Source organism: Coregonus lavaretus (genome assembly GCF_964263955.1).
Source record: "Coregonus lavaretus genome assembly, contig: HAP1_SCAFFOLD_1534, whole genome shotgun sequence".
NCBI classification, from domain to species: domain Eukaryota; kingdom Metazoa; phylum Chordata; class Actinopteri; order Salmoniformes; family Salmonidae; genus Coregonus; species Coregonus lavaretus.
In genome coordinates this window covers 25,030-52,927 of record NW_028162284.1, presented here as the reverse complement: position 1 = coordinate 52,927, position 27,898 = coordinate 25,030, and the positions used below count along the sequence as shown (strand labels likewise).

Below are 27,898 nucleotides of genomic sequence, written 5' to 3'. Positions count from 1 at the left end.
CTTATTACAGTGGGCGAGACATGTACGTCTGATGCAGACGCTCACAAAAATGGACCATACAGTAAGTGTACACATAGGCCTATGCCTGGGAGCAACACACACACACACACACACCCCCTTGTAGCTACATAGTCACACACACACACACTTGGTGGCCCTTGATAATCAGGTCCGGTACCCTCCTGCCACCACCTTTCCGCTCCCCAGAGGAGAGGCAACAGAGTCACCTGCATGCAGGCTGGTGGGAGGTGGCAGAGAGTGACGCATGGGCCTTTGGCAAGGACTACGTTGGCACAGTGGCACTGCATCATGCCAAGAGGCCATAGTCTGAACAGAACAGCAACCCGTCTGGCTAGAAGTACGGCCTTATCAAAGTGGGCGGCCGTTCCTTCTCTTGCTAGATTTAAAAAAGCGGTACCTGTTGAGTGCCGACCCGGTAGAGATTATCTACTTGTTGAATCAAAATGCTTGTCAGTTGCCAAAAACTTGACTTTGAGCCAATCAGAGAGCACGAACCCCCAAGTGGAGGAGCCAACAAAAAAAAACGTTCTCTTTTTTTTTTTAAAGAGGGCATTTTCTCCTTACGTCCACAGATGAGGCAGTCACACTTCATACTCAATGTAGGCTATGGGATGTTAGCTAGCTAAGTGCACATACGCAATGCACAAAACACTAAATACTTCCTGCCAGCTAGCTAACCACTGTAGCTAGTATTGACATTATAATAAAATCACAATGGATTAGCTAGTTTCCATGAAACAGCTGCCCGTGTTAGCTAGCTAGCTAAGGACACTGCAAGCTAGCTAGCGAATATGCTAACGTTAGCTAGCTAGCTAACACTTGGCTATGGCTGGCACTGGCAGTATGGGATTATGGAGAGTGTTTCTTTGTCATCTTGCTAGGTAGTTATCTAGCTGTGGCCATCTGGCTAGTATCAACAAGGGCTTTCTACAAAATAGCAGCATTAGCGCAGATAGCTTGGAATATAGACCACAATACGCACGGATATGCATTGTCAAACAACGTTAATGCCACCTTCTGGATTGGAGTGTTTTAACGAGGCTGAGTGCCTGACGACTTCTTTGCTGTGTGAACACAAAAGAGATCGACTGCCGACGTTTGACAATCCTACCGGTGTATTGGAGATTTAAGACGACATCTTGGACTAGGACAGAGAAAGAGAGGGAGAGAGAGTCAGGGTTCATACACATTTTGACAGATGGAATTTCATGACTTTTAACCAAATTTCCATGACTAACAATTGGCGGCGTCTCTATGTACATATAAAAAAGTACGCGTAATGTGGTATCGACACTGGGAGGCTGCTCTCTGATTCCATGTACCATCTCCTGTCATCGAGCAAGGCACATAACCCCCAACAAAGTAGAATACCTGTTAGGCAACTGTATAAACACGTGGTCAACCCTCAGTCAGAGCTACTGGAAGTGCAGGTTTTTGATCAAGCCCTGCTCAAACTCTTCAGAGACAGTTTATCAAGCTCCGGTTGAGCAGCTCATTTTTAAAATGTGGTTTGTTAGAGGGCGACTGGAATAAAAACCTGCACACCCATTGGCTGTCCTGGAGGATGGTTGACCACCCTTGATGTAAAACATTGCAACCAAATACGTTTTATGCCTTTTGAAATAATTTGCTCATTTAATATATCAAAGATCAAATAAATGGTTATGGTAGGCTACAAATCTTTTTAAAATCAGCTGAAACAAGCCCACACATTTTTCAGGAAATTTACCTTTTCTAATTTAGTCATATTTATCTTAGCTACCTTAGAAGAAGGGCCTAAAATTAACTTTTTGGTCCACCAGCCACTGTGGCAGGTAGATGAAAAAATCTAGCCAAAATATTTACTTGCCATAATAAACTAAAAACGGATGACCATGCTTTGTAATGTTTCTAAAACAAGAAATGTATTAGTAAGAAGTAAATGTGGTATATTGCTCAATTTCATTAACTTTTTTGTGATCCGAGTCTTTTACCCAAAAATATCAGATGAGACAAAATGTTCAACTGCCCCTTTAAAGGGCGGGAGGTTACTGTGGTAATGGGGCCACTTGAGTCTTGTCAGGTGTGTGTCTGTGAGATTTGGGATCTGACTCGGGCATCTCTTCGCTATCAGTTGAAGCGGCAGACTCAAACTAACGTTGAAAAACAACCGAGCTTGCGAAAAAAATGATGTAAATAGCCAAGCAACACGAGGACAAAGTCTCACTTTGTAGACTTCAGAGTTAATTAGACAAACTTCTGTCCCTGTGCACAGCGCCTCCAAAAATACATCTATCAGCATTTCACTCAGAGCACACAGCTCTCCTGCCAGGCTTGCAGGGCCTGCAGGGTTGCTGCCTGAGGTGGGATATAGGATTTGCATTTCATTGTAGGATTAGCAACTATGAAACAAAACAGCTACTGCAGCATTTTTCTACAATAAATCGGAAGTTGCGCATGTGCTCATTGTTCACTTGACTATTTTTATTCGCAAATGTAATGCTCGCACTGTAGAGCCCTGCAAATTGACCAACCCGCCAACGTGGCTGGTAAAATAGATATTCTTACCCGCCAATACCTAAATCTACCTGCATTTGGCGGGTGACAGGTGTTAATTTTATGCCCTGTTTAGAAGTGTTTACTTTGCAGGCTGACTAGCATCTATTGAAGCCACATAATTCAAAAGAAAGGCTACGTCTAATATTTTTTCCTAAAATGAATGTTCACGATTCACAAATTATTTTGATTCACATGATTCGATTCATTGCGATTTAACCGAATCCCAACTAATACAATGACGAAGTGAATCATTAATTTAGTCAAAAATAATTGTTTAAAAATGAATCATGTGAATTGTTCAAAAAAGTAAGTCAACTTTGTATGGCCTTATTCGCGAGTGTCTGAACATTTTTTGGGGACATAATGAACAGTTAACTATAGGGTCCAAGATATGTTTTGAATTGGCTGTCTAATTAATCTTTTATCATATTGTATAGGCCTACCTGCTGTAATGTCCGACTGTCTCTCTCTCCTTGAGAAATGACCCCCTTGTCTCACACTATGCTGGTTATGTGCGCAAACACAGATTATTTGATTGATAAAATATTTAAAAACTGTGCCTAAATAAAATTACATTAAAATAATGTATTAAATTATTTTCCATGACTTTTCCTAAACTTTTCAGATTTGATCATTTTCCTAAACTTTTCCAGGCCTGCAAAACACAATTTTAAAATTCCATGACTTTTACAGGATTTTCATGACCATGGGAACCCTGGACAGTAGAAGAGGACTCGGCATACAGAAATGTAACAAAAAATAATTTGCAAATGCAAATTAATTACTTAAAAATCATACAATGTGATTTTCTGGATTTTTGTTTTAGATTCCGTCTCTCACAGTTGAAGTGTACCTATGATAAAAATTACAGACCTCTACATGCTTTGTAAGTAGGAAAACCTGCAGAATCGGCAGTGTATCAAATACTTGTTCTCCCCACTGTATTTCACCCTGTACACCCTAATTAACAAAACAAAGGCAAAGTCTTCTCATGCTTTGTTGATCCCTAAAAAGCTTTTGACTCAATTTGGCATTAGGGTCTGCTATACAAATTGATGGAAAGCGGTGTTGGGGGGGGAAAACATACGACATTATAAAATCCATGTACACAAACAACAAGTGTGCGGTTAAAATTGGCTAAAAATATATATTTATTTCCACAGGGCCGTGGGGTGAGACAGAGATGCAGATTAAGCCCCACCCTCTTCAACATGTATATCAACTAATTGGCGTGGGCACTAGAACAGTCCGCAGCACCCGGCCTCACCCTACTAAAATCGGAAGTCAAATGTCAACTGTTTGCTGATGATCTGGTGCTTCTGTCCCCAACCAAGGAGGGCCTACAGCAGCACCTAGATCTTCTGCACAGATTCTGTCAGACCTGGGTGCTGACCATAAATCTCAGTAAGACAAAAATAATGGTGTTCCAAAAAAGGTCCAGTTGTCAGGACCACAAATACAAATTCCAACTAGACACTGTTGCCCTAAAGCACACAAAAAACGATACATACCTCTGCCTAAACATCAGCGCCACAGGTAACTTCCACAAAGCTGTGAAAGACCTGAGAGACAAGGCAAGAAGGGGCTTCTACGCCATCAAAAGGAACATAACATTTGACATCCCAATTAGGATCTGGCTAAAAACACTTGAATCAGTTATAGAACCCATTGCTCTTTATGGTTGTGAGGTCTGGGGTCCGCTCACCAACCAAGAATTCACAAAATGGGACAAACACCAAATTGAGACTCTACATGCAGAATTCTGAAAAAACATCTTCAGGGTAAAAAGTAACACACCAAATAATGCATGCAGTGCAGAATGATGACTTTAACCGCTAATTATCAAAATCCAGAAAAGAGCAGTTAAATTCTACAACCTCCTAAAAGGAAGCGATTCCCAAGCCATTACCTACAGAGAGACTAACCTAGAGAAGAGTCCCCTAAGCAAGCTGGTCCTGGGGTCTGTTCACAAACACAAACAGACCCCACTGAGCTCCAGGACAGCAACACAGTTAGACCCAACCAAATCATGAGAAAACAAAAAAAGAGAATTACTTGACACATTGGAAAGAATTAACAAAAAACTGAGCAAACTAGAATGCTATTTGGCCCTAAACAGAGAGTACACAGTGGCAGAATACCTGACCACTGTGACTGACCCAAACTTAAGGAAATCTTTGACTATGTACATACTCAGTGAGCATAGCCTTGCTATGGAGAGAGGCTGCTGTAGGGATACCTGGCTCTCAAGAGAAGCCAGGCTATGTGCACACTGCCCACAAAATGAGGTGGAAACTGAGCTGCACTTCCTAACCTCCTGCCAAATGTGTGACCATATTAGAGACTCATATTTCCCTCAGATTACACAGACCCACAAAGAATTCGAAACCAAATCCAATTTTGATAAACTCCCATATCTATTAGGTGAAATACCACAGTGTGCCATCACAGCAGCAATATTTGTGACCTGTTGCCACAAGAAAAGGGCAACCAGTGAAGAACAAACACCATTGTAAAAACAATGGAGAGAGTGTTGCATGGAAGCAGAGAAAGAAAGACCCTTTGTTATGGAGGCCATTATGTGGTGTAAAGCCATGCAGGGGCATCCCTCTGTGCTACTGCAGGAGAGAGAGAGACATTTACCTTTTTTGGGATGAAGTAGATCAAACTGTACTTCTTGCCTATTTTGTTGTCATAATTGCTTTGTAATGAGCCCTTATGTTAATCGGGCTATGATATATAACCACAATGCTTAAGTTTAGCATTTACACTTTGGAGGGGAAAAAATAGAAAAAGAAAACGGATTTTTGTTTTGTTTGACTGAGCCTAGTAAACTTGGCCAAATGTAAATAGCAAATGCCACCTCATAGTAAAGCTGATGCTTCAATGGCCCGAGTCACACGCGCCGACACGTGCAACTGTACTGATTGCAGTGCACCCGACCGACTGTATATGTACACATTCGCTGATGCTTGGATAAAACACCGAGCAGAGCAGAGCCGACACTGTAATCTATTCCAAAATGTCACATATCCGCGGGCGTCAAACAAGTCTACATGTTGATACATTGTAATCAGTTTAACATTCGGATACATTGCAACAATGTTTCACAAAACAGCTATGATGAAGTGTAGCAGACCTAGCAGATGACAACAATGTAGTACTCACTATAGGTTGAAATGCATTGTTAGTGATCTGCTTGCATTTCAGGAGGACACAAAGTTATAATGTTGGGAAATATGATTATTGATAGCCAATACTACAGCCATAACATGACCACTATCACAATGTACCACTGTAACTAATAACTTAACTACTGTACAAAGTTGATTATCTAGTATATTAGACAAAGGTTATTGTAACAAAATAGTCTCAAGTCTTTTGTAGAACCCCCCATTTAAAGGGATGGGCAGCTGTATACTGTAATCACACTGCTTTTATGTATTTTATCCACTGCTTCTCAGTAGGTGTATATGGTATTACTATACTCGTAGCTAGGTATTATGGTAGCTATCGTTATCTATTTCACTTAGGCATCGTCATCCACAACGCAACGGGTTTCCTTCCTCATTGCAGTGGCTCTTGCCCGTCATTTCCCTCTATCTCTGTTGTGGCAGCAGACCCACTGACAGACATGTATGTCATTGTTGGTTTCCAACAACTTTCCAGGTTCAAATAGCCTTTGACGGTTCAAATAGCCTAGCAATTACAGATTCACTAGTTAATAGCTAGCTCTAACTACTAGCCAACCTTGTCCTAGACTGTTGAGCTCACACTGGTATAAGGCAGTTAATAGACAAATGGTAGCTTAAATGACAATAGTATTACCTACAGTAGTTAGTAACATTGGTTTCTGTTTTTCACAGGTTCAGAACATAGACAATAGGCCCAAGCCAAGGAGGCCGATATCAGAAGCAGCATACTGACAGAGGGAGAACTCCATAGCGGTGGCAAAAGCCAGAGAGATCCCGTATGCTTAGCTAGCTACAGTAAAGCTAGCTTGAGAAAAACATAAGATTGAAGACACTTACCAACGAAAAGGCTACCTTCAAGCCCTCCTCTCCGTTCTCACACTCTGGTCATGGACTCAAATAGCCAGACTATCCTCCAATGTATTTATTATTTAATCGCGAATAAGCGTCTTTTCTGCGGTGTTGTCGCTTCCTCCGCTTCGTCCCAACAGCTAGCTAGCCCGTTTCTTTCTTTCTCACTGCGAGCAGAGAGGTAAGCGGAAATACTTTAGCTAGCTAGCAAGCGCCATACCAGGCCAGCCGCCTCGCTTTCGTACGGTTTCCATGGGAACCAGTAGCAGAGACAGCGGTCAGGCTATCTTTATTCTACGACTCTAGAATGAAGATGGACATTCATTCAGCATCAAATTGGCTATACAATTGGCTCTATCTCATAATTGTATATATACCACAGTAATTGTTTTACTCAGTGAAGCCCAGGCTAGCAGGCAGGTGACTTGGCCCAAGCGGATAGCTTGACCGCGAGAGGGGCGGGGCGGGTCCATAATATCCTGTGTGAACCAATGACGTAAATATATATATAGATAGACCTTGGATTGCAGATAATATGGGTGCGTTCGTAAATTCACTCTGGCTAGCTACTCCGATTTCTGAGAACTCTCGTCTGAGTGTGCCAGAGCGCAGAATAACGGATTAATTTACGAACACGCAACACCCGTTGAATATGACCGGTGACCATAAACGTCGGCAAAAAAAATACCGTTATTAAATTGTTTCCAGCATCACAGTTAGTCACCAACGCTCTAGATAACATAAAAACAGCTTAACCACCTCTGCTAGGGTAAGTCAAATGGTCAGAGTGACGTGTTCTCTCGTTGTGTTACTCATTTGTGTCTGGAAGTAGCTAGCAAGCTAGCCAACTTTAGCCAGTTAGCTGTAATATTCATATGTGTCAGCATACTGAATTGTAATTGGATGCATTCTACTGTCATATCATACTGTGCTATGATTGGTTAAGACCACCCAGGTGGTGAGGTCATTCTAAAGATGATCATGGCCAGAGACACATGAACATGCCAGTTATAGCGAGTTAATAAAGAGCTACGTTTCAAAATATCCTGTCGTCCTGCATTTTATTATTTTGTACAATACAAAGCATACAAAACAAGACATGGTGTCAGAGTAAAAGGACTAAAAGATGGATTTTGCTGGAGTTCCTTCACCTCGAATGGATTCGGGGTCTACAAATCTACCTGATGCATGGCGTAAGTTCAAACAGCATGTGGAGCTGATGTTCACGGGTCCTCTGAAGGAAAGAGGAGAAGAGGAAAAGTGCAGCTACCTGCTCCTCTGGATCTGTGAAAAAAGGAGAGACATTTACAACACATGGACACTTACCGAGGCTGAATCAAAGGTACTGAAAACATACTACGATCGTTTTGAAGCATATGTTGTGCCAAAGACCAATACAATTTTCGCTAGGTACAAATTCCATGAGAAAGTACAAGGCGCTAGCAAATCGTTTGAACAGTTTGTCACTGAGCTGCGTCTGCTTGTGAAAGACTGTGATTATGCAAACAAGGATGAGATGGTCAGGGACCGTATTGTATTTGGAATACACTCACCGCGAGTGAGAGAGAAACTTTTGAATGTTGGATCAGAGCTAACGCCGGACAAAGCTATCGACATCAGATCAGGCTACTGGGCTATCAAGCTCACAGAAGAGTCATCTAAGCTCACAACGTTCAACACCCCGTTTGGACGCTACAGGTTCCGTCGCCTGCCTTTTGGGATTATCTCAGCCCAAGACGAGTTTCAGCGAAAGATCGACGAGGTGTACGAAGGCCTCGACGGAGTCCTGGCAATTGTGGACGACATCCTTGTCTATTATGGTTGAACCAAAGAGGAACACGACAGAAACCTCAGCGCGATGCTGCAAAGGTCCCGCGAGAGAGGAGTCCGGCTCAACCCCGAGAAGAGCACAGTTGGCGCTACAGAGGTCAGCTACTTCGGATATCTTCTCACAGCGAATGGAATCAAGCCAGATCCGCAGAAGATCTCAGCCATAAAGGAAATGGAGCCACCAAAGAACCGCGCAGAGCTGGAAACAGTGCTTGGCATGGTCAACTACTTAGCCAAGTTCGCACCCAGCCTCACCAATGCTAATGCACCCCTGCGTCAGCTGCTAAAGCAGTCCAGTGAGTTCCTCTGGGACAAGCAACACGACATCGCTTTCCAGAAAGTGAAAGACTTGATCACGAGAGAACCAGGACCAATCCTTGCCTACTACGACCCCAACAAAGAGCTCAGACTCCAGGTGGACGCGTCGAAGTATGGACTAGGGGCAGTGCTACTGCAAGAAGGAAAACCCATCGGCTACGCTTCCAAATCTCTCACAGACTGTGAAATCAACTACGCTCAAATCGAAAAGGAGCTGTACGCCATTCTGTTCGGATGTAAGCGTTTCCATCAGTATGTCTATGGACGACAAGTCATTGTGGAATCAGACCACAAGCCCCTCGAGTCAATCATGAGGAAACCGTTAGCCGCAGCCCCGCCAAGGCTACAGAGAATGATCCTTCAACTACAAAAATACGACTTCACAATCACTCACCGTCCAGGCAAAGACATCCCTGTCGCAGACACACTCTCCAGGAAGTTTCTTACCTACAAGGACAGCAGCCTCAGTGAAGGCATGGACATGCAGGTGCACACTGTGTACAGCAACTTACCAGTTAGTGACACAAAACTGAAGGAGATCTGAGCAGAAACAGAAAAAGACACACAACTCACACAGCTGAGGAAAGTCATACAGTCAGGATGGCCCGAGGAGAGGAGAAAATGCCCTCAGAGCGTCTCAGAGTTCTGGAACCATCGTGACGAACTATCACAGATCAACGGAATCATTTTCAAAGGAGAGAAAATCATCATTCCTACCAGTCTCAGAGAAGAGATTTTGACAAAGATCCATGCTGGACACATGGGCATGGAAAAGTGCAAACAGAGAGCACGGGACATTTTGTTTTGGCCCGGAATGTGCAAACAAATAGAGGACATGGTGGGTAAATGCCCCACCTGTCTTGAACGACGACCCTCAAACACCAAAGAGCCAATGTTACCTCACCGTATCCCAGACCGACCCTGGCAGGTCGTGGCAACCGATCTGTTCACGTGGAACAACGAGGACTACATTATAACAGTGGACTACTACAGCAGGTACTTCGAACTCGACAAGCTTCACAGCACCACATCTGCAGCTGTGATACACAAGCTGAAAGCAGCCTTTGCCAGGCATGGCATTGTAGAGACTTTAATATCTGACAATGGGCCCTGTTAAAAATCAAATGAGTTTGAATCCTTCACAAAAGCATGGGAGTTCACACACGTCACCACAAGCCCACATTACCCTCAAAGTAATGGCCTTGCTGAAAAATCTGTGCAGATCGCTAAATCACTCATGGACAAAGCAAAAGCAGACAAGAGAGACCCCTACCTCAGTCTCCTTGAATACCGCAACACTCCAGTTGACAACTTCAAATCACCAGCCCAGCTGTTGATGAGCCGCAGACTTCGCTCAATCCTTCCCAGCACCAACCAGCAGCTGCAACCTGAGGTCGTCAGCTACAAGGAAATGCATGCAAAACGTGCTCAGTGACAACAACAGCAAAAGCGATACTACGACAGGTCAGCCAGACCACTGCCTCCACTGAATGACAGAGAGTCAGTTAGAATCCAGGAGCATGGCTACTGGAAGCCAGCAGTCGTCATCCAACCAGCTGACACTGAACGTTCATATCTCGTTCGCACCGCAGAAGGAGCGGTGTACCGCCGCAATCGTCGTCACCTACTGAACACAAAAGAACAACGCACTGACGAGATGAACTGTTCCCCTGAAAGAGAACGGGGTGGACTAAACACAGACACAACACCACATACACCATACTTACCTGCAACACCACAAGAACTGTTGACTGACACAGAAGCATGCCCAGCTTCATATCACACAAGGTCAGGAAGAGAGGTCAAGCCTAGAGCTGTCCTAGACCTGTGAAATGTCAACGGGTGTAGGCGGATCGCTGCCCTAAAAGAGTTCCGGACTGTAAACTTGTTATTGAAAGTTAACTTGAAATGCTTTGGTATGGTATTTGTTTGATATGTTGAGATGTCATTGCTACAGTGAAAAGCTGAGTTGCTGAGAAATATTTGTTCTAAAAGTAACAGTATGCTGAATCATTGTTTCAGTCTGTTATGTTGATGCAGTTGGTGCAGTTTAAATGGTTACTTACCTCGAGTTCAAACTACAGAGCATGTATTCAAAATAAACGTTTTATTGTTCTACATATTTTTATAAAAAAAATTTTAAGAAGGGGGATGTAATATTCATATGTGTCAGCATACTGAATTGTAATTGGATGCATTCTACTGTCATATCATACTGTGCTATGATTGGTTAAGACCACCCAGGTGGCGAGGTCATTCTAAAGATGATCATGGCCAGAGACACATGAACATGCCAGTTATAGCTAGTTAATAAAGAGCTGCGCTTATAAATACCCTGTCGTCCTGCATTTTATTATTTTGTACAAAGCATACAAAACAAGACTTTAGCTTGAGTACTTGACTACCGTTGTGAGGTCAGAACGCTTGGATCAACCCTACTCCTCCTCCAGAGCGTCCAGTGTGCGCTCTGAACGCTCCGAATTTACTAAAGGACAATCTGACAACGCTTTGAATTTTACGAACGACTCAGCACACTCTGATACACTGGAGGCAATTTACGAACGCACCCTATGTTTTGGACAAGGAGAGCACAGCGAGAACAACGAGACAGATATTTCACTGGATGTTTAAATGTGAAGCATCCGCTTGGTGTTTCCACTCACTACCAAATATGGATTTGTTTTGCATATTTTCTCATTGATGAAACGTTTGATCTCAATGCAGTTTTCTGTTTCCAAAACTATAATCTGTTATGAACAGAGTGGACTAAGGTTTGTAAACTTTAACCTTTGCAAAAGTTTGTTTTAATCGTGTAGTTTAGGAGCGCAAAGGCGAATTGAGTTATTGCACAACGCGCACTTCACAAAGTAGGCGTTCCCTAACGAAAATATGCAGATGAGCTAGAACACGCCAATAGGATCTCGCTAGCTCGTGCTTGGCTGTGCCCACCTCCTTGCTTGTTCTGCCCACTATGGCTCATTTGTTCCCATTGGAAACGACAGGCCATGGCCTATCTTGGTTCAGTTATAAAACATATTTGAGGAGAGGCTTTGAAGCCACAGGTCGGCCATATTGGCACTCCATTGAAAACCAGTCTTCCATAGGAATGAATGCAATCCTACAGTATTTCATTAACATTTTTCAAGGACAAAATTACATGCATTAAAGTTATTTTTTGTTGTAGTGGGGAGAGTAACATTAGTACTTTCCAAAAATTATAAGATATTTTTATACTTTAAGGATTTAAAAAAAATATATTTTATTTATATGTTTAGCTCACATAATATAATGTAAAAATATGCATGAAGGTGTCTGTAATAGAATACATATAGCAAAAACAAGTGTAGACATTAGTAAATGCATTTCTATAGCTTCCAAAATATGTTTTACGACGGTGGGGGAGTGCCAAGATGGAGGCGCGGGGGGCTTCAAAACAGCGACCCCTGGAAATCATCTAGTGTATCTATAAATCATTGGTGTGAACTTTGGGTGTGTTGGTAAATTCACTCTGGAATTCCATAGTGCGACGCTCTGGCCGAGGAGTAGGGTTTATCTCAGTTTTCTGACCTAACAACTGCTGTCATGCACCCAAGCTAACAGGCTAAGGTTGGCTACTTCCAGACAAAAATGAGAGAACACCTCACTGTGACCATTTTACTCGCCCTAGCGGAGCTGGTTAGGCTGTTTTCATGTTATCCAGAGCGTTGGTGACTGTAACTATGATAATGGCATCAATTTACGTTTTTTTTTGCCGACGTTTACTGGCACCGGCCTTATTCAACTGATGTTGAGCGTTCGTAAATGCATCAGTTATTCTGCGCTCTGGCACACTCACATGAGTGTGTTCTGAAATCGCAGTAAATAGCCAGAGTGAATTTACGAATGAGCCGTTTGTACTTCTTTTCAGCCAGGAAAATATTATGGCGACGAGCAATACCAGGTCGTCATTAGTTACCAAAAACCCAAAGTCAGAAGGCCCGCCTACTCGACCAATCAGATGAGGGAGAGTGATGACGCGTATTCTTGTTCGTGGGAAAGGCCTCATTTTCGAAATGGCATATATCGAGTTCAAGTTTGAGGACTAAATACGATGGCGGAAGACCAAAGAAGAAGAGGAAGTCACGCTAGGGGTAGATGCAGTATAGAACGTCGGACGGAAAAAAGATGGCGGAAGCGGATGATGAAGTGGATTCTGAATCTAATGGCGATAGAATCAAGGATAATTTGAATATTGTCCAAAAGAAAGGAAAACGGAACAAAGTAGAGTACAGTGATGAGAATGTAACTTCGTATCTTGTAGGAGTACGGTTTGTAAATGAGCTGATGCCCCACAAGCTTGAAAGAGAATGAGGTGGCCAAAGTTAGGGCTACCCAGAGCATATCATATACAGCAGCTGTTAAAAGGGTTGAGGGTTTGAATGGTGCTCCTGAAGAGTCCATGGTGGTGGATAGGCCTTCACTGCAGGCTGCAGGGGTTGCCATTCACCAGCAGGATCCAGACATTTTAAAGGTTAAGAAGGTGGACTTTATGGCCTTTATAGCTATGGTGATAAATGGCACTGCCAAGGTGGAGAGAAGGTCCAGGAAGATAGAAATCATTGTGGAAGCGGCGGAGAGGTTCCTGGGGCTGAAAGATTTATCGGCGAAGGAGTTACATGGAATATTGTCACAAGCCGTACCACCCTCTCAGGCCCTAAAGCCGGAGAAGAGAGATATGGAGAACTGAAAGAAGGAATAAGAGGGAGTTTTCAAAATAAAGAAAAACCATGGAATGAGTAGGTGTATCCAAACTTTTGAAGTTTGGATACACCTACTCATTCAAGGGTTTTTCTTTATTTTTTAAACTATTTTTTACATTGTAGAATAATAGTGAAGACATCACAACTATGAAATAACACATATGGAATCATTTAGTAAGCAAAAAAAGTGTTAAACAAATCAAAATATATTTTATATTTGAGATTCTTCAAATAGCCACCCTTTGCCTTGATGACAGCTTTGCACACTCTTGGCATTCTCTCAACCAGCTTCACCTGGAATGCTTTTCCAATAGTCTTTAAGGAGTTCCCACATATACTGAGCACTTGTTGGCTGCTTTTCCTTCACTCTGCGGTCCGACTCATCCCAAACCATCTCAATTGGGTGGAGGTAAGGGGATTGTGGAGGCCAGGTCATCTGATGCATCACTCCATCACTCTCCTTCTTGGTAAAATAGCCCTTACACAGCCTGGAGGTGTGTTGGGTCATTGTCCTGTTGAAAAACAAATGATAGTCCCACCAAGCCCAAACCAGATGGGATGGCGTATCACTGCAGAATGCTGTGGTAGCCATGTTGGTTAAGTGTGCCTTGAATTGTAAATAAATCACAGACAGTGTCACCAGCAAAGCACCCCCACCCCATAACACCTCCTTCTCCATGCATTACGGTGGGAAATACACAAGCGGAGATCATCCATTCACCCACACCGCGTCTCACAAAGACACGGCGGTTGGAACCAAAAATCTCAAATTTGGACTCCAGACTAAAGGACAGATTTCCACCGGTCTAATGGCCCAAGCAAGTCTCTTCTTATTATTGGTGTCCTTTAGTAATGGTTTCTTTGCAGCAATTCGACCTTGAAGGCCTGATTCACGCAGTCTCCTCTGAACAGTTGATGTTGAGATGTGTCTGTTACTTGAACTATGTGAAGTTATTTGGACTGCAATTTTTGAGGCTGGTAACTCTAATGAACTTATCCTCTGCAGCAGAAGTAACTCTGGGTCTTCCATTCCTGTGGTGGTCCTCATGCGAGCCAGTTTCATCATAGCGCTTCATGGTTTTTGCGACTGCACTTGAAGAAACGTTCAAAGTTCTTGAAATGTTCTGTATTGACTGACCTTCATGTCTTAAAGTAATTATGGACTGTTGTTTCTCTTTGCTTATTTGAGCTCTTCTTGCCATAATATGGACGTGGTCTTTTACCAAATAGGGCTATCTTCTGTAAACCCCCCTACCTTGTCACAACACAACTGATTGGCTCAAATGCATTAAGAAGGAAATAAATTCCACAAATGAACTTTTAACAAGGCACACCTGTTAATTGAAATGCATTCCAGGTGACTACCTCATGAAGCTGGTTGAGAGAATGCCAAGAGTGTACAAAGCTGTCATCAAGGCAAAGGGTGGCTATTTGAAGAATCTCAAATATAAAATATATTTTGATTTGTTTAACACTTTTTGGGGTTACTACATGATTCCATAAGTGTTATTTCATAGTTTTGATGTCTTCACTATTATTCTACAATGTAGAAAATAGTAAAAATAAAGAAAATCCCGTGAAAGTATTCACACCCCTTGACTTTTTCCACATTTTGTTATGTTACAACCTTATTCTAAAATGCATTAAATAAAACAATTTCCTCAGCAATCTACACACAATACCCCAGAATGACAAAGCAAAAACAGGTTTTTAGAAATTTTAGCAAATTTATTAAAAATAAAAAACAGAAATACCTTATTTACATAAGTATTCAGACCCTTTGTTATGAGACTCGAAATTGAGCTCAGGTGCATCGTGTTTCCATTGATCATCCTTGAGATGTTTCTACAACTTGATTGGTGGTAAATTCAATTGATTGGACATGAGTTGGAAAGGCAGTTGACAGTGCATGTCAGAGCAAAAACCAAGCCGTAAGGTCGAAGGAATTGTCCGTAGAGCTCTAAGACAGGATTGTGTCGCGGCACAGATCTGGGGAAGGGTACCAAAACATTTCTGCAGCATTGAAGGTCCCCAAGAACACAGTGACCTCCATCATTCTTAAATGGAAGAAGTTTGGAATCACCAAGACTCTTCCTAGAGCTGGCCGCCCGGCCAAACTGAGCAATCGGGGGAGAAGGGCCTTGGTCAGGGAGGTGACCAAGAACCCAATGGTCACTCTCTGAGAGAGCTCTAGAGTTCCTCTGTGGAGATGGGGAGAACCTTCCAGAAGGACAACTATCTCTGCAGCACTCCACCAATTAGGCCTTTTATGGTAGAGTGGCCAGACGGAAGCCACTCCTCAGTAAAAGGCACATGACAGCCCGCTTGGAGTTTGCCAAAAGGCACCTAAAGACTCTGAGACCATGAGAAACAAGATTTTCTGCTTTGTCATTATAGGGTATTGTGTGTTTATTGATGAGGGGAAAAAAACAAATTAATCCTTTTTAGAGTAAGGCTGTAACCTAACAAAATTAGGAAAAAGTCAAGGGGTCTAAAACCACCCGCGGGCCAAATTCAGGTTTCCATTTGAGGAACCTTGTTCTAGTAGCTTCCTCTCACAGGCACAATACTATTCAGGTTTCCATTTGAGGAACCTTGTTCTAGTAGCTTCCTCTCACAGGCACAATACTATTCTGGTTTCCATTTGAGGAACCTTGTTCTAGTAGCTTCCTCTCACAGGCACAATACTATTCTGGTTTCCATTTGAGGAACCTTGTTCTAGTAGCTTCCTCTCACAGGCACAATACTATTCTGGTTTCCAGTTGTCACTAGTATGTACAGTGGCCCTCCAAATCTAGAGTATTGATCAAATATAAATGTTATGGATTTTATTTATTTTGTCATTCTATTTTTACTGTTATTGTTTGCATGAGCTGGATTTAAACAAATACTCCAGACCATCTTGCAAGGCAGACTGAGACAGCGTTGACTTTCAAATGGTCTCTGCTTCTCTTGCATCCCAAAACGTACTGTAGCCTACACCAAAGTCTGATTAACCGTTGTCTTTTTGTTTTGGTGTGATCAGTCTTCAAGAACTAAAAAATAAAGCAAAATCAAAAACACTTTGGTGAATTGCTGAATTAAGAGGACTACAGTTTCCAGAGTACACCTGATTTTACCAAGCTATGGCTGCGTCAAGTTGTGTGATTGCATTGTGTTAAACAGAAAATATCATCCAACGGTCTCCTGAGGTGCACATATAGAAGAAGCTAGAGCACAGTCGTCTTAGTCCAGAATAATTTACATGCAGACAAATGTTCTTTATTTTTACAGCATGGCTGAGGGAAGATGTTTTGGGGTGGGGGTGCAGAGGAAGTTTTTTGTCAAAGGGGAAGGGGGGGATTCTCCCCGCTCTGCTGACAAGTATTTTTCTCTGCTAATACAAGAGCAATAAAGGCCTAGTGCACTAATTTGGTGGGGATTTTAAAATAGATACACTTTTTATATTTGGTGGTCCTCTGTAGCTCAGCTGGTAGAGCACGGCGCTTGTAACGCCAAGGTAGTGGGTTCGATTCCCGGGACCACCCATACACAAAAAATGTATGCACGCATGACTGTAAGTCGCTTTGGATAAAAGCGTCTGCTAAATGGCATATTATTATTATATAAATGTTTTCTGTAATTGATCAGGGGCTGCTGCAGCACCCTCAGCACCCCTACTCCCTGTGGCTATGGTTACCTGTGGTTGTGTGGTGGTGCTTCCTGCCTGCAGATTTCCCCTCCCTCACTAATCACCCTGCTCTAGCTGGTGCTGGAATGCACTTCCCGGCTCGGGCGCTAGTGTGCATGTAGGAACACGCTCCTGAATGAGGAACTAGCAAGATGCCTGAGAAGGGAGATACGGAGATTTGAAAGAAGGAAGAAGTGGGAGTTTTGTTTTGTCAATGTACTATTTTTATTTGTGTGGATTAAGTTAGTTTCCCTATTACGTATGGATTTTCTTTTTACCTTGTTTTGGTTTCAACCTGTACAGTTGGAGGCTGCAATACAGTGGGGAAAAAAAGTATTTAGTCAGCCACCAATTGTGCAAGTTCTCCCACTTAAAAAGATGAGAGAGGCCTGTAATTTTCATCATAGGTACACGTCAAATATGACAGACAAAATGAGATTTTTTTTCTCCAGAAAATCACATTGTAGGATTTTTAATGAATTTATTTGCAAATTATGGTGGAAAATAAGTATTTGGTCAATAACAAAAGTTTCTCAATACTTTGTTATATACCCTTTGTTGGCAATGACACAGGTCAAACGTTTTCTGTAAGTCTTCACAAGGTTTTCACACACTGTTGCTGGTATTTTGGCCCATTCCTCCATGCAGATCTCCTCTAGAGCAGTTATGTTTTGGGGTTGTCGCTGGGCAACACGGACTTTCAACTCCCTCCAAAGATTTTTTATGGGGTTGAGATCTGGAGACTGGCTAGGCCACTCCAGGACCTTGAAATGCTTCTTACGAAGCCACTCCTTCGTTGCCTGGGCGGTGTGTTTGGGATCATTGTCATGCTGAAAGACCTAGCCACGTTTCATCTTCAATGCCCTTGCTGATGGAAGGAGGTTTTCACTCAAAATCTCACGATACATGGCCCCATTCATTCTTTCCTTTACACGGATCAGTCGTCCTGGTCCCTTTGCAGAAAAACAGCCCCAAAGCATGATGTTTCCACCCCCATGCTTCACAGTAGGTATGGTGTTCTTTGGATGCAACTCAGCATTCTTTGTCCTCCAAACACAACGAGTTGAGTTTTTACCAAAAAGTTATATTTTGATTTCATCTGACCATATGACATTCTCCCAATCCTCTTCTGGATCATCCAAATGCACTCTAGCAAACTTCAGACGGACCTGGACATGTACTGGCTTAAGCAGGGGGACACGTCTGGCACTGCAGGATTTGAGTCCCTGGCGGTGTAGTGTGTTACTGATGGTAGGCTTTGTTACTTTGGTCCCAGCTCTCTGCAGGTCATTCACTAGGTCCCCCCGTGTGGTTCTGGGATTTTTGCTCACCGTTCTTGTGATAATTTTGACCCCACGGGGTGAGATCGTGCGTGGAGCCCCAGATCGAGGGAGATTATCAGTGGTCTTGTATGTCTTCCATTTCCTAATAATTGCTCCCACAGTTGATTTCTTCAAACCAAGCTGCTTACCTATTGCAGATTCAGTCTTCCCAGCCTGGTGCAGGTCTACAATTTTGTTTCTGGTGTCTTTTGACAGCTCTTTGGTCTTGGCCATAGTGGAGTTTGGAGTTTGACTGTTTGAGGTTGTGGACAGGTGTCTTTTATACTGATAACAAGTTCAAACAGGTGCCATGATTTTTTTTCCTCAATTTGTCTGTCATAGTTGACGTATACCTATGATGACAATTACAGGCCTCTCTCATCTTTTTAAGTGGGAGAACTTGCACAATTGGTGGCTGACTAAATACTTTTTTCCCCCACTGTACACCTTTTTGGGTTGTAGTCCGCCATAAAACCCACAGAAGAAGAAGGAAGAATACATTACGTTGTTACAGGTGTCAAGTTTATGGGCATGTGGCAGCAGTGTGTAGGAGGGAGGTTCCTAGGTGTGAGAAGGAATGTGTAGCATTGGGGAAAGTAGTGGTGTGTGTTAATAATAGGGGTGCCCATGGGGCTGGGGATCAGAAATGTCCCGTGCGAGAGAGGCAGGTTGAGGTTTCCAGGGTTAGAGTTGTGCAGAAGTTGTCATATGCTGAGGCAGTGAAGAAAGTACATGAAGATGGGTCCTGAGAGGAGTGGTGTGAGTAGTAGATCTGTACCAGTACAGAGGGATAGGCCAACAAGTGATATATGTTTCAGTAAGATTGGATTTTTTGCATTTATAGCAATGGTTATCAACTGTACTGCAGGGATGGAACGTAAGTCGCAGAAAATAGAGGTTGTGGTGGCAGCTGCAGAGAGGGATTTGGGTGTGCGAGACTTGACATCAGTAGAGTTACAGGGTGTGTTAAGTGGTGGTGTTCCATCCTTTCAGGTTGTTGGCCTGAAGTAGGACTAAATACATTTAAATAGTGGAGTAGGGTGGTGTTATTTGATATATATATATATATTTTTTTTTGTGAGTGTAGTGTTAGATGGTAGGGATTTGTTTATTTAATTTATTTTTTCAGGCAAAGTATAAGGGAGTTGTACTCCAGTCTAGTAGGTGGCGGTAAAGCAACATTTATTGGATGCCACGAAGAAGAAGAAGAAACGATCAAACTGTCAGCCCCAACGAATCGACGCATTTGACCTTAAATAGATGACTTTGAAAACAACGGTTTGTTATCTTGGAGGCTGTGTCAAGTTAATATTATAGCTGAAAGTATCGCAACGGAAAAATACTGAACAAAGTGCAGCGACGGTAGTAGTTGCTGGCATTCTTTTGGAAATAAAATAAAAATAGTTGGAGTCATGTTTGCCCAATGGTGGTGTCGGGATGTTCTCTCAAAAACAAAACCATCGTTTCTACGGTTTCACACAACATCAATGCGGTCGATTTCGCAACAGGTTCGCGTCCGGCTTCTCCCCAGCCCTCGCTGTTTATTCGACGAACCGGTGCACGTGAAGGTAGATGGGCTTTCTCCGCACCAGAAAGTGGGGTTGAGGTCCAAACTCAGGGACGATAAAGGGATCATCTTCAGAGCTTCCGCTCTGTACTCCGCAGATTCTAAAGGACAGGTGGACCTGTGCCTCTCTCCCTCGTTGGGCGGAAGTTATACAGGAGTTGAACCCATGGGCTTGTTTTGGGCCATGACGCCCGAGACTCCACACAGCAGACTATTGAAAAAGAATGTGTTGGGTTCAATTATGGTTGATGTAGACGCGCTGCATGAGGACACAGGTGAGATCTTGGCATCAAAGACCAACGAGAGGCAGTTCATGACGGAAGGGATGAGGAGGATACCGTTGGGCTTGAAAAATGGGAGAATTCGGGGAACCCTCTTTCTACCACCGGGTTAGTTGTGTAGGCTTGGTTTATCCATTAATGTGATCAATACAACAACAACAACAACAACAACAACAACAAGCTTTCTATTGCATTTGTCCCCAGTTTCGTCATGCATTTCTGAATTGTATGTAGTTTCTAATTTCTCTCCTATCGCATCTTTCTCTCATCTATCTTTTATCTCGCACAGATGCTTGAAAGTGTGCTTAACATTATGTTGTGAGTCCTCCTCAGAAAAACAAAAATTACACTTGTAGTATAGGGCTTTGTATTAGGCTACACAACTTTGCATCATAGACACACAAAACAGAATGTACATACATTTATCAATCTCTCGCTATTTCTTGGCAGGGGACGTTGGGCCAGTAACCGAAAGGTCGCAGGTTTGAATCACCATTACACGCACATTAATCTTGAGCAAGGCAATTAACCCCCAACAACTGCTCCCCAGGCACCAATGATGTGGATGTCGATTAAGGCAGCCCCCCGTACCTCTCTAATTCACAGGGGCTGGGTTAAATGCGGAAGATACATTTAGGTTGAATGCATTCAGTTGTGCAACTGACTAGGTATCCCTCTTCCCCCTCTCCTATTGCCCCACCCTCAGGGCCAGGTCCATTTCCTGGTATACTGGATGTGTATACTCTGGGTGGAGGTATATCCGAGGTCCGGGCCAGTCTGCTGGCTAACAAAGGCTTTGTGGTTCTGGCGCTGGGCTACTATGGCTTCCAGGACCTGCCCAAAACCATGTCCAAAAACTTAGACCTGGAGTACTTTGAAGAGGCCATCACATTCCTGAGGAGACAGCCACAGGTTGGTGTAGGAAGGTGTGCAAGGCCCGTATTCATAAAGCATCTCGGATTAAGAGTGCTGATCTAGGATCAGGCTCTTCGTGTCCATATAATGTCGAGCACTCTTACGCGTCGTGAATATGGCCTATTTGTTCTATCAAAAGAAAAATGCCACGTTGAGGTTCCTCTCACTGGACTTCAATATTTTGTTAGCTGTGTAACTGCTGCCATCTAGTGGCTGCTGTTTGTCTACACATCATATCAACTAAGCAGCCAAACTCATGACACTGGCAACATAACATCATAACACTCTTCATGTGTTCAGTTTAATCCTCTATTTATTGCTTTGTCAAAACCAGTTTACTTTGATTGTCTGTAATGATTTTAAGTCTCTTAGCAAACCTCTGTAGCTCAATTGGTAGAGCACGGCGCTTGTAACGCCAGGGTAGTGGGTTCGATCCCCGGGACCACCCATACACAAAAATGTATGCACACATGACTGTAAGTCGCTTTGGGTAAAAGCGTCTGCTAAATGGCATATTATTGTATTTTCCTTTAGGTCCAGGGTCCAGGAATAGGAATCCTGTCCATCTCTAAGAGTGGCGAACTGGCTCTGTCCATGGCCTCTTTTCTCTCTGGCGTCTCAGCGACAGCCTGGATCAATGGCTGCAACGCTAATGTCATGATACCACTGCACTACAAAGACCTCGTCATCCCTCCCCTCATGCCTGTCCTAGAGAACATCACCCTCACACCGTCCAGCCTTCTCAACATCCGAGACACCATTCCGGCTCAGACAACAGAAAGGAACCGCGGTTCCGTGATCCCGATAGAACGTTCCGGTTCTAGGTTCCTCTTCGCTGCCTCTGAGGACGACATGAACTGGAACAGCTGTCTCTTCGCCCAGCAGGCCGCCGCCCAGCTGAGGCATCATGGGAAGGAGAACTTTGAGGTGGTGACGTACCCCAGGGCGGGGCATTTCCTGGAGGTGCCCTACATGCCCCACTACCCTTCTGGCTTCCATGCTGTGCTGGGTAAAGTGGTGGTGTTTGGGGGAGAGGCTAAAGCCAACCATGAGGCTCAGCTGGACCTGTGGAGGAGGGTCCAGGAGTTCTTCAGGACACACCTGAAGGACAGCAGCAACACTGCCCAGAAAGCCAAAGCCAGGCTGTAACACTAAGAGAATGGCTGTGTTCTTTGCAGACGCCTGCCAGATCTCAACGTTTGGATAGATATTTAACATATCAGCTAACCACATCATATCATATCATGGGTGGTCCTCTGTAGCTCAGCTGGTAGAGCACGGCGCTTGTAACGCCAAGGTAGTGGGTTCGATCCCCGGGACCACCCATACACAAAAAAAGAAAAAAAAAAAAGAAGGTATGCACGCATGACTGTAGGTCGCTTTGGATAAAAGCGTCTGCTAAATGGCATATTATTATTATTATTATTATCATATAGTAATCTGATGCCCGACAGTTTAGTCGATGACGTGGCACACAACCATTGGTTAATGCAATGTAGTCAGCCTGGAACGCAACTAAAATATCCAATAGGAGACGAGTATGATGAATGAACCTGTGAGTGTGCTGCTGTGCTTTATTGAACTGGAATCTGTTAACAATAGTTGGTGTTATTTGGTCTGCTGTGGGACATACCATACTATATGCCTTTTTAAGATCATAAATGATTTTACGGTGTGAAGACATTTGTTAATGTTGCTTAATTCCATGTTATGATGAGTTTTGTGGTATCAAGTAAGAGAATAGTTAAAGACTTACATGGAGAGTTGATTGAAAGTATTTAATATTGCGGTACCGGGTTCACATAACTTTGCTTTACAGAGAGAAGGCTACTGAGACAGACAGTGATGTGGCACTCAGTGGTGAGGCTGAGGCAGGCTGCAGAGAGAGAGAGAGAGAGAGAGAGCGAGAGAGAGCGAGAGAGAGCGAGAGAGAGAGAGAGAGAGAGAGAGAGAGAGAGAGAGAGAGAGAGAGAGAGAGAGAGAGAGAGAGAGAGAGAGAGAGAGAGAGAGAGAGAGAGAGAGAGAGAGAGAGAGAGAGAGAGAGAGAGAGAGAGAGAGAGAGAGAGAGAGAGAGAGAGAGAGAGAGATGAACAAATGGAGAGAGAGATATGAACAAATGGAGGTAGTGTAGGTGTCCCTCCCTGTGGACTGGTAAGTGTCAGGGAGAGTGTCCCTCCCTGTGGACTGGTAAGTGTCAGGGAGAGTGTCCCTCCCTGTGGACTGGTAAGTGTCAGGGAGAGTGTCCTTCCCTGTGGACTGGTAAGTGTCAGGGAGAGTGTCCCTCCCTGTGGACTGGTAAGTGTCAGGGAGAGTGTCCCTCCCTGTGACTGTCAGTTATGTTGGCTGCAGCTCAGAACAGAGAGCTCTGCAGGAGAGACAGAGACACCACCAGGAACCAATTACTGCCTCTCTGCACCACGTTTTCATATTTTTTTATCTGGAACAATAACATTATTTCCAGATGTAAAGGTCTGTTAGGCGGATCACACGGTTCTCCCCCTGTGTGTGCTTTACATGTGCATAAAGAAAGACTAATATGCACAGTGTACAGGCTGCTCCTGTGATTTATACCTGCACCAACATTTCAGCAGTAATAGCCTTTGTCATTCAGAACCAACCCTTAGCAGCCTCTAAACCAGGGGTGGGCAAACCTTTTGGCTCGAGGGCCACGTCGGAATTTAGAAATCAACGGAGGGCCACACAGATTATTTTGTCAAAATCAATTTGTGGCCTAGAAAAAGGGCAGTTCCCTGAACATGCAGTGCCTTGGGAAAGTATTCAGACCCCTTCCCCTTTTTCCACATTTTGTTACGTTACAGCCTCATTTTAAAATGGATTAAATAAATACAAATCCTCATCAATCTACACACAATATCCCATAATGACAAAGCGAAAACAGGCTTTTAGACTTGTTTGCAAATTTTAATTTACAAAATAAAAAACTGAAATACCTTATTTACATAAGTATTCAGACCCTTTGCTATGAGACTCGAAATTGAGCTCAGGCGCATCCTGTTTCCACGGATCATCCTTGAGATGTTTCTACAACTTGATTGGAGTCCACCTGTGGTAAATTCAATTGATTGGACACGATTTGGAAAGCCACACACCTGTCTATATTAGGTCCCACAGGTGACAGTGCATGTCAGAGCAAAAGTAGCCTATCCCACACAGCTACTCTAGTAGCCTATCCCACACAGCTACTCTAGTAGCCTATCCCACACAGCTACTCTAGTAGCCTATCCCACACAGCTACTCTAGTAGCCTATCCCACACAGCTACTCTAGTAGCCTATCCCACACAGCTACTCTAGTAGCCCATCCCACACAGCTACTCTAGTAGCCTATCCCACACAGCTACTCTAGTAGCCTATCCCACACAGCTACTCTAGTAACCTATCCCACACAGCTACTCTAGTAACCTATCCCACACAGCTACTCTAGTAACCTATCCCACAGCTACTCTAGTAGCCTATCCCACACAGCTACTCTAGTAGCCTATCCCACACAGCTACTCTAGTAACCTATCCCACAGCTACTCTAGTAGCCTATCCCACACAGCTACTCTAGTAGCCTATCCCACACAGCTACTCTAGTGGCCTATCCCACACAGCTACTCTAGTGGCCTATCCCACACAGCTATAATGTCTCTCAGATTATCCGGCTTCTCCCCAGCAATTCAAAATGTATTGAAAGTGCATCATAGCAAGGTCTCCCGTGTAGCTCAGTTGGTAGAGCATGGCACTTGCAACGCCATGGTTGTGGGTTCGATTCCCACGGGGGGGCCAGTATGAAAAATGTAGGTCGCTCTGGATAAGAGCGTCTGCTAAATGATGTAAATGTAAATAGATCAAATATTTAAAGTGCATTATAGCAAGGTCCAGATACACTTCACAGGGAATAGATGACTTTATAGTATACCTTTTTTCAAGATGAGTGATGAGAAGGGAATAGTCCAGCCCATCGGGTATCTCACTACACCCCCATATGCCATGTCTTGAAATATGCAGACAGATGGATTAAAAGTAAATTTACATTGTAATACTTCTGACAGCCAACTTCCTAGCTCCGCCCACAAATTCCTGACTTCATAGCATTCCCAGAAAGCATGGATTATTGAGTCATCATTAGTTTTACACTTGAGACATGACTCTACCGTTGTGTTGTAGAATATGTGAATTTTGTCTCTTGTATAATACATTCTATACATTAGTTTATACTGGATTAAGCGTAAATCTTCGTTAACTGTAATTACGTAAGTTATGCTGCAACATTCCTTCTATCTTGTGCCAACATCAGTTCTTTTTAATTCTTGGTTCCAATAGTTTATATTTTTTTCAAAGAGATTGTCAGTTGGATATGCTCTCTGTAAGGTTTGGTATATCATCCCTATCATATGAATATCCTTCTCTGACTCAAATAAGATTCCCTCAAGGTTGCTCTGATGTCCAAAAGATTTCAAATCGAAATTTCGTGATATGTCATTTTTAAGTTGCATGTATTTGAAACTTTCTACATTGATCAGTCCAAAATTACTTTTGAATTCTATTATGGAAATCAATTTATTTCCTGTTACCAAGTCAATTAGTTTTCCATGTGGACCAATTTATCAGTGAAAGGTTGTGTTTTTAGGGAGTGATATTGGTTCTTGTGAAATATGTTTAATTTTCTTCCATATTGTCATAGTGTTCTTAACTATGAAGTTGTTAATGTTCTTAGCTTTATCCTTTGAAAATAGACACGTAAAAATATTCTGGGGCTGAGCATTCGCATCTTCAATATGTACCCATTGTTCCTCTTTAGTGCATTTAACTATATGTCACGAGTAAAAGCCTTGGGTAGCGAATTGATACAATTCCAAGTCTGGAAGGTTAAAGGTTAAAACCACCTTCAGACTTTGTATACACACATTCACCCTCCCTCACTCTCCCTTTCATATGCACAGACACATACCCACACATTCACCCTCCCTCACTCTCCCTTTCATATGCACAGACACATACCCACTCACACCCCCTCGCCCACATACACGCATCCAATTATTGACAATTATTGACTTACATGCTATATTTCCTCTTTTTATATTGTATTTTTAGTGTCCATGTATCTCATTGGCATCGGCTAACTCGTTACTTCCTAGAGAAGAACAGTTACTTGGGGGACAATAGAGTCTAAATTGTATTGGGGGGAGGGGGAAGGAATATTGTCTCAATTTACGATAAGCTGGTCTTGGGCGTCACTGTATGTAGCATAGTGTGCTTATCTGTATTTTTCTGCTTCTGCTTCTCCTCAGGGCACTGGGTTCTCTTTCAACTGGAAAGGTTTCCTGCAGCTTGTTCAGGGCTTCATCAGCGCTTGTGAACTCCATTCTCTGTGTTCCCTTCCACACCCACAGTACTGCCGGGAATCAGAGTTGAGACTTGATTATTTTTTTCCTCCAGTGACTGTCTGATCGAAAATAATTGCTTCCGTTTTTTTCCTCAGTCTAGCAGACAGGTCCTGGACAAATCAAATGGACTGGCCCCGGACCTTTGATCTCCTTTCCCCCCTGTGCCTTCAGAATGTTGACTTTGGTCTGATAGTTCCACAGCTTAAATGACCATGTGAGGGTATTTAGTGCTCTTCTGCTTCACGCCAATCTGATGGCATCGCTCCAGATCCTCCGCTGACACATCCACGCCAAGCTCCTCCGGTATCAGGTCCCCTTTTTCCTCGTCCTCCGGTAAGGACAATATTCTCATATTATTTTGTCTCAATCTGTTTTCTAGCTGATCAAGTTAATCTTCTAAAGTTTGCCCCATTGTTTCCAGAAGTCCAATGTTGTTGTCTCTGTTTCATTCGCTAGGAATGCATTTGTGAGACAAAACTCATATGCTAATTATAGCATTTGTTAGTTAAGAATTAAATGTAGCAATGTTTATTTCCAAACATTGTTTGAGAAAACCAGTTTGACCCAATAAAGTTTCAGCCCAATCAGTCAGGATTTGATACTGGCATTGTACCAAACGGCACCAATATCAGCAAGACTACACAATGATCTTTTCAACTTGTCTTAGTCATGAAATATCTAAGACACATTTATATTAAGTGTCCAGCAGAAGCACATTTTATCAGACCATTATTACTTTTGAAAACTCTTATCTTTTAGAGTTTCTCATGTGTCTGTCACTGCAGGGATTCGAACCCTGGCCTTCCACATCAGAAACCCTTGCAGCTACCATCAGACCAAAGAGGAATTCCCTAAGGTCCAAGGGTGAAACATGGGCCTCAAATGCTTCTCAGGCAGGGCTAATATAACTGCTAGATCGTAATTCCAAATATTTTCTGTTCACATTCACCTTTGAACACCCCATCCTAGCTAAGAGACTGGCCCCGCAGTTGGGCACCACTGGCATCTACCAACCCAGTTGGGCACTATTAGCTCATACCAATCCACCAAGGAAGTTGAAGCACAAAATATTGAGTTTTTTATTTTTTTGTTCTTGTGAATCATCCCCCCAAAGTATAGGTCAAAACTATATCCATGTTGCCATTCTTGTAAGAAATATGTTTGTTCAGAAATATGGATATGGATCTATTCTGAGACCACTGTCAACGTTGACAGCGAACAACATATAATCAAAGGGGCACGTGTATCTATCGCGTCGGACAACCT

The 27,898-nt window shown here is 43.1% G+C and overlaps 2 protein-coding genes across 3 annotated transcripts in view; one reads left to right on the top strand and one right to left on the bottom strand.

The window, feature by feature from the left end:
• LOC311119388 (sushi domain-containing protein 6-like) overlaps positions 1-6,794 on the bottom strand; it is a 51,920-nt gene extending 45,126 nt beyond the window's left edge. For both annotated transcript variants that reach the window (XR_014611938.1, XM_084194096.1), the window contains exon 1: positions 6,591-6,794. The gene's annotated coding sequence lies outside the window, so the exon portion shown is untranslated. The remainder of the gene's footprint in view (positions 1-6,590) is intronic.
• Positions 6,795-19,710: 12,916 nt separating this feature from the next.
• On the top strand, positions 19,711-22,923 carry LOC311119386 (acyl-coenzyme A thioesterase 1-like). Its single transcript, XM_084194093.1, has 3 exons — positions 19,711-20,437; positions 21,036-21,241; positions 21,779-22,923. Exons 1-3 carry the CDS (start codon positions 19,894-19,896, stop codon positions 22,391-22,393), a joined length of 1,365 nt encoding a protein of 454 aa, XP_084050219.1. The 5' UTR covers positions 19,711-19,893; the 3' UTR covers positions 22,394-22,923.
• Positions 22,924-27,898: the final 4,975 nt, after the last annotated feature.

What these genes read in the sequence shown, in the direction of transcription:
- LOC311119386 (XM_084194093.1), top strand. Translation starts at nt 19,894, where the DNA reads ATGTTTGCCCAATGGTGGTGTCGGGATGTTCTCTCAAAAACAAAACCA. An exon ending in AACCCTCTTTCTACCACCGG is followed by an intron (nt 20,438 to 21,035) that starts GTTAGTTGTGTA and finishes CCCCACCCTCAG; the next exon opens with GGCCAGGTCCATTTCCTGGT. An exon ending in TCCTGAGGAGACAGCCACAG is followed by an intron (nt 21,242 to 21,778) that starts GTTGGTGTAGGA and finishes ATTTTCCTTTAG; the next exon opens with GTCCAGGGTCCAGGAATAGG.